At 38.2% G+C, this 12,785-nt stretch overlaps 1 protein-coding gene across 4 annotated transcripts in view; it reads left to right on the plus strand.

Moving 5' to 3' along the window:
- ptk2aa (protein tyrosine kinase 2aa) overlaps positions 1-12,785 on the plus strand; it is a 95,603-nt gene that overhangs the window by 58,975 nt on the left and 23,843 nt on the right. For 3 of the 4 annotated variants that reach the window (XM_041809142.1, XM_041809141.1, XM_041809139.1), the window contains 5 exons: positions 331-361; positions 2,472-2,536; positions 4,473-4,490; positions 7,983-8,039; positions 12,552-12,649. In XM_041809142.1, the coding sequence (XP_041665076.1) occupies positions 331-361; positions 2,472-2,536; positions 4,473-4,490; positions 7,983-8,039; positions 12,552-12,649 (269 nt within the window). The remainder of the gene's footprint in view (positions 1-330; positions 362-2,471; positions 2,537-4,472; positions 4,491-7,982; positions 8,040-12,551; positions 12,650-12,785) is intronic. The other variant, XM_041809140.1, reaches the window with a different exon arrangement.

Genomic DNA, 12,785 nt, shown 5'->3' on the forward strand with positions numbered 1-12,785 from the left:
TATTTTTAGTTTTTTTTTTTTAGTTTTTTTTTGTTAACCGGTTACTTTCTCTACATTACTGCATTTTTTAATGATCTTCCTGTAATTGGCTGAGCAGTCTCCTGTCAAATAAAAATCAACTGAGGTTGCTGCATGTTGTAATATGAGTGTTTGTTTTTCTGATGCTGTTAAAGTACATGTATTCTTTCAGCAGGAGAGAACTGTCCTTTATATAGTCTATAAAGTCCTGTTTTTTGTATATAATCCATATAAAATCCTTTTGTTATATTTCTAACAGTTATTGTGTTTCAGTTACTCAGTCTTATCATGATGTGTCTTTTTGTCCTCTAGAGGGAGAGAGAGCGCTGCCTTCCATCCCAAAGTAAGTGCCTGTCTTATTCCTAATATTCTCACTGTAAAATCCAAGTTTAAAAAGCTTTCAAGGGGCTTCTATCTTTAATGTGGCTTAGTAGATTTGTGAATTCTTTGTGTGTTTAGTGCAAAATGATCATATTGTAGCATGTGGGGATAGTACGAGGCTGTGGCAGACATCTGCAACTTTGTAAAACATTAAAAGATCGTTTAACTATCTTTAGGTCTGTTTTTTAATTGTGATTAATCTCAGAATTGTTGTTGTTAATTGTGATTAACAATTCGAAACGGTTTGGCATTTCAAACTTTTTTTGTTTCGTTTTGGATGTGAGTAGATTTAAGATTATGACAAGAACTGAACCACAGAAAAAAAAAACAACTTGCGATGGATTGAAAGAGAAATAAGGGAACAGTTAAATGGTAAATGTTTGATAACAAAAGGTTCAGATAACTTTTGACTTCTCCACTGATCAGAACCAAATTATTGTCTTAAATCTATTTTCAGTTTTTGAAACATATACTGTGAATATACGCTGTATTACTCATATAGAGAACATTCAAGAAGTGGTTTTACATTGAAACATACATGCATACTGGCGGGGGTAACTTTTTTTGTATTTGGGTTCGGGGGTTATAGTTCGGTGCATGCAGTCACACAATGAATACATCGGAACAGTTTAAAAAACATAAAAAAAAAGAAAACAAATGTGGGGCTGCACAGCAGCGCAGAAGTTAGCGCTGTTGCAGCAAGAAGGTTCCTGGTTCGCTTCCCGGTTGGGCCTTTCTGTGTGGAGTTGGCATGTTCGTCCCGTGCATGTGTGGATTCTCTCCAGCTTCCTCTTACACTACAGACATGCTTGTTAGGTTAAATGGTGACTCTAAATTGGCCATGAGCGTGAGCATGCCTGCTTGTCTGTCTATTTGTCAGAACTGGGTTTGACTGATGACCAGTCCAGGGTGTAGCCCCCCACCACGACTGAGAGTGGGAAAAGTGGAATAGAAAATGGATAGACAAATGTGAAAAGTATTTACCCTCCAAAACAGGTGGCAGTTATGTTTGGAAGTGCTGGCTAACTGCTGTTGAACAACCAATGAAGAAGAGGAACAAGCTGGCATAGCAAATCCACATAATGATCAGTTTTAATGGTAACATGACAGAAATTAATGATCAGATTTCATATTTACAGGGTAAAGTGTTTTTTTTTCTTAAGATATATATATTTTTATGCCTTTATTTTGGAAGGAAAACAGTGGATAGAGTCAGAAACAGGGACGAGAGATGGGGAGAGGCATGCGGCAAATCAGCCACAGGCTGGAATTGAACCTGGGGTACATGGGGCACATCCTAACCATAACCGTATTCACCATAAATATGAAAATTAGAGTACACCTGAGTTGCAGCTCAGTGGTCTCAACAGAGATTTTTTTTCAGTGTGACTTTGCTCAAAATGTATAAAACCTCAAAGCGATTAGGATTTTAATCAAGGTTTAATGACTCAACTACTGACTCACAATTCCTGCTGCATTTGTTTCTCTTTGTAATACAAACTGAGAACCTTTTGAGGAATTTATGCTCAGATTTATGCTTGAATCTTATGCTACAACATGAAAGTCACAGTGTTTATTTTTGACTGCAAAAGCCCAGACTTATATGTTCACGTGTCACTTTTGTGTAGTTCAAACACTTATGCTTACTTTTGCTCAACACTCAAATCTCTCTCTCATGGTCTTTTTTCTCCTCTCTCTCTCTCTGAGTCTCTGGTCAAATAAGGAGATAAGTTTAGGAGCCAAATATTTTCCACTTAGGGTTTTTAAACACTTGGGTAGTCTCCTCCTCTTTCTCTTGGTCTCTTGCTTGTAGATTTTCTCTCTTTTTTTTGCTGGTTGTGCTCTGTGATGTAAAGATCATAGTAGAATTCAGATGAAACAGACAGACCACAGCAAAGCCAGAGAGATAATTCAAACAGTAAGGGTAAGTTTGCAGCAGCAGGTTTTATCACACCCACTCAGTGGCTTAAAAAGTCATTCAAATGCACGTTAAGACCAAGGTTTGTGTGCTTTGTTATATATGAGCTGAACTGTTCACAGACTGTCTTATTTGTCTTTGTCTACTTTTTTAGAGTTTCCAACAATGACAAGAAGTTAGAAGCAGTCAGGAGTGGAGTAAGAGCCATCTCTGTCTCAGGTACAAATCACACATGCACTCACAAATGGACCGGTTTAGGCTCTAAAAGTCTGAAAGCCTCCTTGGCTCCGACTCCTGTCCATCTTTTTGTCTTTCTTTTTCCTCCAACATCTGGTTCCTCTCACTCAGTTTTTCCTCTCATTGTTTTCCTCTCTGTTGGGTCTGCCTCTCCCTGTCCCTTCTGTTCCTCCATTCCTTTGTTTACTTCCTCTTCTCCACGTTGATCTTCTTCACATCCCTCCCTTCATTTGCTCTGTTTCTTCTTTTACTCTTTCCCGCCCAATTGGCGGCAGACCTCGTGACATCAGCACCTCCTAAGCCAACCAAGGCGCGGCGCTTCCTCCTCCCCTTTGTCTTCTGTTCAGATTCGCCGCCTAATGGTATCCTCGGCTTTCACTGAACATTTATTGAGAGAGCGTACCAGCAAGGTTGTGGTGTGGTGGAATAAGACGCCTGTTTTAATGATCAAACATGATGATGGTGTTGCAGTATAACTTTGCATCACAGGACAGGCAGATGATGTATAAATTTACATGAGTACAACATTATACTTATGGAAAATAAACATGATTTTGTGGGTTCAAGGCTTTTACCCACTTCATCACAATTTATCTTGCTTTAAAGATGCTCTCTCCTACTTAAGTGTCCTTTTTAATGATGCCTGGTTGCCTTTACTAATTCAGTCTTAATTCCACAAAAAAATTCTTAAAACAAAACTATGTGCTTGTGTGCTGCTGTGTCTAACCATTCAAACCTAGCCCTAACCCTTTTCTGAATAACACTGTAAAACAAGAGAAACAAATGGTTAAGTGTGCTTTTTTTAACAGTAAAATATCCTCATAAAAGCTGTAGGCTTGTTTCATATTAATGAGTTTAACATTTTTGCTGAAAAAACAAAATAAAGGGTAAACTGAAGACACCAAGCTGGTAAACAGATTTGAAGTCCCACTAACCTAAGCAAGTAAAAAAGCCATTGGGATAACTACATGCACTAACGCTTTACTGATGTTGGCTGATGAGTAAATATCACAGCCAGATTTTTTGAGTCAGCAAACTCTTGCACAGCTTAAGGACACAAAGTCAGTTGTTAAGGAAATTCAGGTTTTCCAAATTTTCAGTGATTTAAAGGCTAAACGTGTTTGTATGATGACATGTGTGCTACATTGATTTATTCTGATGGAGGACTGGTTTCAAAATAAGCATTTTTAAAAGTAACTTTAAAACTCCTACAATACAACTAAAAAGTCTTTATGAAGAAAACTTCAGTGCAAATCATCTCATTTATAAAAAATGTAAACCCATGATGAAATTGTGTCATGAATGGTATTGTGATACATCCAACTGTGAGATTTGTATGGTCATACCTCTGGGTTTGCTGGTAATAAAATCTAGTTGGAAATGCTTTTTAGTTCCACTTCATTTAATATAAATAAGTGCAAAATCAACATATCTTTTTCTAAATATGCAGAAAGCCAGTAAAGATCTCACTCTGTTCACTGTTTACTTGAAAGCACTGAAACTCTCATTTTGAGCTCCTCTGCAACCCCCAGTGTGTTCACATTAACTCTTCAACTCATAAATATTTACAGCTCCTTACAAACATCATACATCACTGAAACAATACTGGCTGTTTCTTGCATTGCTTCATGTATCTGCAGAGCATTAATGAGACTTGTTAACTCAGCCTTTTCTCAGCAGATATTTTGGGATTCTTACTAACTGCTCGCTAAATGTTTGGCTTTGCAGATCATGCGACATCACTCATGTTGTTTCGAGCCTTTTCATGCTCTAACCACTCTCTTCTCTCTCTCTCCCTTTTTTTCTCCACTCTGCCTTTTTTTTTTGCTTCTCTGTGTTTGTTATTGCTGCGATTCTGTGTCCCTCTGTTTTTCTCCTCTGCTGTCTCGTTCCCTGCATGCTCTCCTGGACCCTGCAGAAGATCTTAGCGGGGATGGTAAAGTTGATGCTGTTTATAAATCTCTGTGTTGTTCCATCTTCGTAGTCCTCACTTACCAACACGCTGCAGCCTCCTGGGAAACGGTTGCATGTGTTGGTGTGTGGGTGGATGTTTGTGCATGCATTCCTACTTCTTTAAAGTGACGCTTTTTGTCTGTGTAAAGGTATAATGTGCATTTAGACTGGCTAGAGTCACTTAGAAGCAAATCTTAGCTTTCTGAGGCTGGATGCATGCATACATAAATCATTAGAAGCTTTAATGAGTTAAGTCTGTTAAGTCCGTGGCTTACTATTTTAGTTTTGTTTTTGATTTAAAATGTTTGTGTTTTTGTTTTTGTGTTTTGGAATATTTTTTAAGTGGATTACCACTAAATGTGAAATATGCCTGCTTTAAACCACTAGAACAACACATAAAAGTAGAATTAAGCAGTATTTCTCTTTAAGGGAACTTCTCCAAGCCTTTTTCTCTCTCTGTCTCCACACAGACACACAACGCACAAGATCATGCAGACGTGTACTTACATACACTCATGCACACACAGTTAAGCAGGGAGAGGTTTGCTGGATTCAAGAGCGGGTGCATTCCTTGCTATAATGGGCTAACTAGATCTTGCATACACACACATGCAATCCAGAAAGACACAAAGTTTGACCAGTCAGACTCAGAGACGGGCCATTCTTTGAAACAAATCCCAAACCACATAGGAGGGGAATGCGCAGCAATGCAAACACTAGGCTTTACACTATAAACAAATGAATATGCCTTTAAAAAATCTTTTAAAAAATCATTTAAACCTACTGTAGATTAAACAACAAAATGGAAAAAAAGAAAAGAAAGTTTAAAATCAGCTAACAGCATTCACATAATGAAAGTCTAATAAGTGAGGAAGGATAAAACAAAGTAAAACAACACTGAAAGTTTTTTTTTCTGCCAAAATGTCTTTTATTAAATACACATTGACTGGTGCATGCCACCTTTTGTGAAATTCTTTGTTGTTTATGACCAGTTTATCTAATAAAATCCTGTTTAGTTGCTGCACAGTGGTAGGCAGAGCTCCTGCTTTAATTCTGCCTCATATGAGGATATGTTTAGAGGCACATTAAAGTCTTCCCTTTCATGTGAAACATAAATCATGTACAGCAGCAGTGGTTCAGCAAAAGTCATGCCTGTTTGATTAAAGGTTTAAACTTTACAAACTTCTTTCACAACTGGCTTTTATACCAGTAAAGAGATGTTAGCTTTAAGCGCATGTTGTAACTTTAAGTGTCTCCATTTGTTCTCTAAGAAAGAAGTTTGCCATTTTCTGGCTCAAATTGGATAAGAATATTGAAAATATAAAATTGTTTTATATAAAATAAAACAAAGGAAGCTTCCTTAATTCTTTATGAAGAATAAAAACTATATTTTAAACCTTTTGCATCTGATGCCAAGATATATGTCCTAACCAAGGTTGGAGAGCAAAAAAGGTCATGTGACTTAATGGATGCCAGTGCTAAATAAATTCTCTCATCCACAAACTCCCAGCAGCAACCTATGCTTTGCAGAGAAAAAAAAAACAGAACGTTTATAACTTTAAAAACATTGGCAACATTGATATGTTCACTTTAGCACCACCCTGATTAGGTTTCCTCTCTGAATGAAGGAAACCCAAAGAAATCACATCCTCGTCATTCGTAATGATGCCACAAATGGATAAAAAAAAAAGCAGCAGGGAGTCTCAGACTGATTTAATTCCTGGATATGGCTTAGTAATAACCATGTCAAAGTAATTTTTTCCAATCTTATTTACACATCATTATTTTAGAGTCATACAGAATTGAAACTGTTTCCTGATCTCTGGAAAGTTTGTGCATCATAAAAACTTCAGCACAGTTCCATCATCTCTTGCAGACAGAATGCTAATCTTTTCTGTAATTATGATGTGCTCTTACCATCCTCATCATCCTCATCATTAGATGCTTAATGCAGTAAGGGCAATTTGTATGGAAAGCCCCCCCCACCCCCCGAAAAAAAAAAAATATATATATGTATATGCTGAGCCATTATGCTGTTTATATATATATATATATATATACAAAGTCAGTTGTTAAGGAAATTCAGGTTTTCCAAATTTTCAGTGATTTAAAGGCTATTTTGACTACATTTTTTTCCTTGAGTTGACAGACTTCAAGCCACTGACATTTATGTTAAGTGGGATAATTATTTTATGTTACTTTCTGTTATTCTTATGGCTCCAAAACACCTTTTAAATGTAAATATTGTCTAAAACGCTAAGTAGCCTAATTTCAGCACTGGTCCTTTGACGTCCACTGTAGTGAGTAACATCATTGTAGTCACATGTCTGCAGAAGGTCAATAATAGCATATTTATTTGTTCAATTCAGAGTAGATTTTCCACCTGCTTTCAATCTTCATGCCAAGTTAGGATCACAATTTTACTATAATGATATGAGAATCCTTTCAGTCTGTGCATCTAAGTCTTCATGAAGGATGAAATAAATTGTATCTCCAGAAATATCACAGTTATTTTGGCATTCAACTCCTTTTTCACCTGCACCCTCCACCATGTGGTATTTAAACTTCCCTGCCTTACATTTAGAATAAAAATAAAATTTCCCTCTCACTGTACGTAGCAGATTTTCTTGAGGAAATGTGCCACAGGCTTTAGAAAAAGATTTTTAGCTAGATTTAGTGCCATGTTCACACGGAGCTCGCTGAATCCTGAGCAGAGCTGAGAGGGTAGCGTTCAGGACAGCAGATGTTTGACTCTTGTTTCCAACAGCTGAGTCTGCACGCTGATTTTATTTTAAACACCGCCATCTGGTTAGGAAAGATTCAGTCCATCTTTCTCTTCTTCTTTTTCCTGCTGGCTCTTTCTTCTCCCCCTCTGTGTGTCTATCTGTCTTGATTTTGCTCAGATTTTGAGCTAAATGCTACCATCTGCTTACATGACAGCTAGACTCAAAAATTCTTCCCCTTTCTTTCTGTGTTTCTGTCCTTTATTCTGCCTTTCTTTTTCTTTTCTTGCTTCCTTTTTGGATTTTTTTCTGCTTTATCTTCTATTTTCCATTTTCCTCTTTTGAATGCTCTCCTTTTGCTTTTTCTTTCCCTCCACTCCTCCACTGCCTCAGTTCCTCCCTGCTGCCAGCTGCTCTCACACAGACAGATATGCACAACACATGCTCAGCTGACACTCTGCGCCAATTGTGTGTGCGCAGAGAGAGAGAGAGAGACGGAGTCATAATGAGAGGAGCTACGTGGGAGTTAGGAGTTTTTCTAAACTATGAGTTAGCTTTATGCTTGAATTCTCAGTTTTTGTTGCCTCTACTGCACATTTTTATGTATCAGAGAGGCGGCATATTTTAGAGGACAAATGGTAAACCGTGTGTGCATGATTTCCCTTTTGTTTTTGTGTATTTAGACTTAAATTCCTGTGCTTTTTTATCGCATCTTGTATTTTTACTTCATTTGTCTCTATGTAATATTACAGAAACAGATGACTATGCAGAAATAGTGGATGAAGAGGATACATACACCATGCCCTCAAGTAAGTAACCCATGCAATCGCCTTTCTTCATTATATATCTGCAGCAGACAGTAACGCATACAAAAAGCTTCTTTCTCACTGCAGGAAAAGAGCTATAAAATAACTACTTCACCGTTATTCATCTGTCAAGATCTTCTTAAACAAGCCTTAATTTCATTCTGCTTACTAATAGCTGAGTGTGGTGTGAATCTTATCCAAGAAACACTCACACAGGGAGCACCGTTGAAGTTAACATAAAGGCACGTTTTGTTCAGTAGCAGCTAATCCAAATTCAGTTTGGTTACACAGTTTGACATAAACATCTGGAGGTCAGAGTGGCCATAACTCACGCTGTATAGCTCCAGCTGGCCCGACTCACCTTACATCTGTCAAATTCATTCATATATCAAACAAAAAAATTTGAAAGTGCAGGAAAGTTTAGCTGTAGCTCTGTAATTAGCAGTGGCTTTTTAATCCAAAACATTTGATGTTTCGTTAGTGCTCATGTGTCGCTAACTTGCAAGAACAGACTGTGTTCTCCTTTCAGTCTTTTTTGATCTTTCTCTGTCTAGCCTCACTTCTTTGTCTCTTTGCTTTTTTTGTCTCCTTCTTCCTCTAATCAGACTTTTGACACATTTCCTTCTCTTTGTCTGAGTTTGTACGTGTGGATGTTTTAAACAAAGCCATGCAGCATTAACCTCCAACTGTTTTCCCCAAGTCTGTGTTTTGATTTATAACATATTTATCAGCTGAATGTCAGAAAAAGTGAATGAAATGTGTCTGTTAATGTGTGTTTGTTTTCCGAGCAATCTTAAAGAAGCTATCTGGCTCTTTTCCTCCCTTCATCTTTCTCTTTTCCTCTTTCTCCCATTGCCAACACAGTCAGCTATGGAGTGGTTGAAGGTAAAACTCACTGTCTCTCTTCAAATGAAAACAGCTTTGAATCTTACATTTATGCTAGTATTTTTCTTTGCCAAGCACCTATTTAGGAGCAAAAAGTACACCATCCTGCTGGCTAGTGTGTTCATTCAAACCATTTAAATTGGTTCAGTAGTTAAACTGATTTTTGAAAGTGTACTTGCGTGATTACAATGTGGCAAAGAAAAATACAAGACTTCAGATACTAAATACTTGGATTGTTGTCAATTGGTGAATATTGGTATTAGGTAGAAGCTCATATGAATGTGGTTTTGGAGTAAGAAAAGGCAGGACTGATCCATAAAAAGTGCAGAGTTACTTCATTAATAAGAATTAATGAATGCACTCTGCATGCGAACAGTCACCACATTGTTTATTGGCTTCGTCTCATTTCACCATCATGTCAGTTTTTTATTTTTGATCATGATTTATTTTGGCACTTGTTTCTTTTTTTTCTTCCTTCAGACTTCAGTGGCTTGTTATGCGTTTGGAGTCAATTTTTAATTTCCTGTGAGATTTATTGCATTTAATTTACTAATAATGGAATGTGTTTGGGGTTTCATGTTTGTATTTGTGATGACGTTTGTTTAGCGCAAGAAAAGTACACTTTTGTAGGAGGGTTAATGTCCTGCATGAACCTCTCGCACTTAGTATTTATTCCACTTTTACTGCTGTTGATTGGAAGCAGACATTAACCTCTGTTAAAGAAACTGCTACAGTATAGGTAGAGATACACAGTAAATTCACACAAGTATTCAGACTCTTTACTCAGAACTTAGTTGAAGCACTTTTGGCAGCCGTTATAGCCTTGAGTCTTTTTGAATATGATGCAACAAGCTTTGCACACCTGGATTGGGGGATTTTCTGCCATTCTTCCTTGGAAAGTGTAGGCATGTTGTATGGGGACTGTTGGTGGACATCCATTTTCATTTTCTCCGGAAATGTTCAGTAGGGTTCACGTCAGGGCCACTCGAGGACATTCACAGAGTTGTCCTGTGTTGTCTTCACTGTGGGCTAGTCCCGCTGGAAGGTGAATCTTTGGCCCAGTGTGAGGCCCTGAGCACTGCGGAACACGTTTTCATCGAGGATGTCTCTGTACTTTGCTCCATTCAGCTTTTCCTCAAACCTGATCATCTCCCAGTCCCTGCTGCTGAAAAACACCTCCACAGCATGATGTTGCCACCACCACCATAAAGTTGATACTGGGTAGACGATGAGCAGCACCTGATTTTGTCCACATATAATGTTTAGCAGGCAGGCTCTGCAGGCAGTAACTTTGACTTTATGGCTTGGTTTTTGCTGATTTTCGTTGTCAGCTGTGAGGCCTTCTAAAGAGAGGTGTGAACCTTTCAAAATCATGTCCAATCAATTTCATTTACAGGAGGTGTAGAAACATTTAGAGGCATTCGACTTAAATTTCAAGTATTTTTGCAAAGGATCTGAATACTTAATGTCAATATGATATTGAAATTTTGTACATGTAAAATGCTATTAATGATATTAATAATTTATTGTGCAAATAATGTGAGAATAAATTGCATTAGTGATGGGTGTTTGAGACAGCTGTTGTCAAATTTCACATCTGGTGGTGATGTTAAAGAGTGTAACTACATTAGGGATAAATGATCTGTGGTAGCACTCCTTCTTGCAGGTTGGGTGTCTCAGTCTGCTGTTGAAGAAGCTGCTCAGGGCAAATCTGTACAGGTCAATTAATGGGCTTTTTTACAGATTAATTCTAGGCAAGGCGAGTTTATTTGTATAGCACATTTCAGCAACAAGGCAATTCAAAGTGCTTCACATAGGACATTAAAGTGTAAGTGAACCCCCGGCTCAGAGATAACTCCACCCACCTCCGTAATTCAAAAAATGCACAGAAAGTGAACAGTTTGGTTCTGAGAGGAGGGAGGGGAAAATAGCGGGGTTTCCAGATGAGGGAGTGACAGTGATGTCCCCTTGTCAGAAAGAGACACAGACAGAGTCCCACAACACTGCTGCCTCATGGCGATCTTTTAAAGTGGAGGAGTTTTCCCCTTTAGAGTCCCCCTGACGCAGGCTATAGTGTGGTGGCGGACCGTGGTGGTTCTGAGCACTACCTGTTCGGTCTGTCGCTCCAGCACCGGCGTTACTATAGCCGGAAGCAGTGCAGGTGCAGGCAGGAGAGGATGGGAGTGGTCTCTGAATGGTAAAGTCAGTTAGAGGCAGTAATGCTCTACATTTATATAGAGTTTGTGACATAGAAACCTACCGATGGTAAGTTTCTACGTCACATAAGCCCCACCTTTTCAGAAAAGATTTTTCAGACAGATGTCCGTTTGAGCTAATTAAAAGCAGTAAAATCCAGATTTTTTATCAGTTTGGTGCAAATTGCAGCTATAACACCAACACTGATGTGTTTTATCATAGTTCAGTCAGATACCTCATTTTACAGTTGAAAAAACGTTAGTGTTCACTACCTCTTTAAAATACATTGACAAAGAGGAAAAGAAACACAATAGAAACATTTTAAAAGAAAAAATTAAAACGTGATTAAAACAGCAAATAAAACCCACAAACGATAAAGACAAAGAAATTAAAGTAAAAGTTACAGTGCAGAGTTGGAGTGAAAATAGAAAATGTAAAAAGTGATATAGGGTTTTAGTCAAAGGCAGCAGTGAACAGGTGTCTTCAACCTTGATTTAAAAGAGCTCAGACTTTCAGATGACATGTTTTCTGGGAGTTTGTTCCAGATATACGGAGCATAGAAACTGAACGCTAATTCTCCATTTTTAGTTCTGACTAGGGACACAGAGCAGACCTGCACCAGAAGACCTGACTGGTCTGGATGGTTCATACTGGACTAGAAGGTCTCTGATGTATTTAGGGCCTAAACCATGCAGAGCTTTATAAGCTAACAGGAGTATTTTAAAGTCTATTCTCTGAGAGACAGGGAGCCAGTGTAGAGACCTCAAAACAGGAGCGATATGGTCCACTCTCTTGGTCTTAGTCAGGATTCAAGCAGCAGTGTTTTGAATCAGCTGCAGCTGTCTGATCGACTTTTTAGGCAGACCAGTAAAGATACTAATACAGTAGTCACTCCAACTAAAGATAAATGCATGGACAGGTTTTTCAAGGTCCTGCTGTGACATTAGTCCTTTAATCCTAGAGATATTCTTGAGTTTTACTGGTTCCATGCCCCTGGCATGCATGCATTTTATGAAAATTTGAGCTTCATATTTGCACTCAGTTATAGTGCAGTGTGCACTTTATGTTAATTAGTTGTTGGGGATAATCAGAACAACAATCCTGCATCCCCTTTGCATGTAGTTCACGGTAAACTCTTGTCTAATTTGTACTAATTGGGTGAGGTTTATCAGAAAGGGCAATCATTTGACGGTAAGTTTAAAGTAAATTCAACATGTAAAAAAATCAGTGAACGCTTTCACTTATCCGTGATAAAACGGACACAAAACAACATCCAATCTGCACTGTTGTGGTAAGCCTCACACAGTTTGAAAAAAACAAAGCATGTCTGATGTGATGGGTTGTTTCTGTATTTCACTGTGAGAAAACCAGCAGGAAAACAAATTGATTTTATGCTTTCCCCTTTTTTTCCCTTGTGTCTTCTCTCTCTCTCAGCACGGGATTATGAGATCCAGAGGGACAGGATAGAGCTGGGCCGCTGCATAGGGGAGGGCCAGTTTGGAGATGTACACCAAGGAGTGTATAACAGTCCGGTATGGAGAAATAGACGAGCACACACACACACTTTTCAACATAGATTTAAAACATGAAATAATCAGTCCCTTTGGTTTTAAAACATTTCTGTCTGCACTCATAGTTTGATTAAAATGGTTGGCAGCTTTGCTTTTT

The sequence above is a fragment of the Cheilinus undulatus genome, linkage group 16, assembly GCF_018320785.1.
Source record: "Cheilinus undulatus linkage group 16, ASM1832078v1, whole genome shotgun sequence".
Taxonomy (NCBI): Eukaryota; Metazoa; Chordata; class Actinopteri; order Labriformes; family Labridae; genus Cheilinus; species Cheilinus undulatus.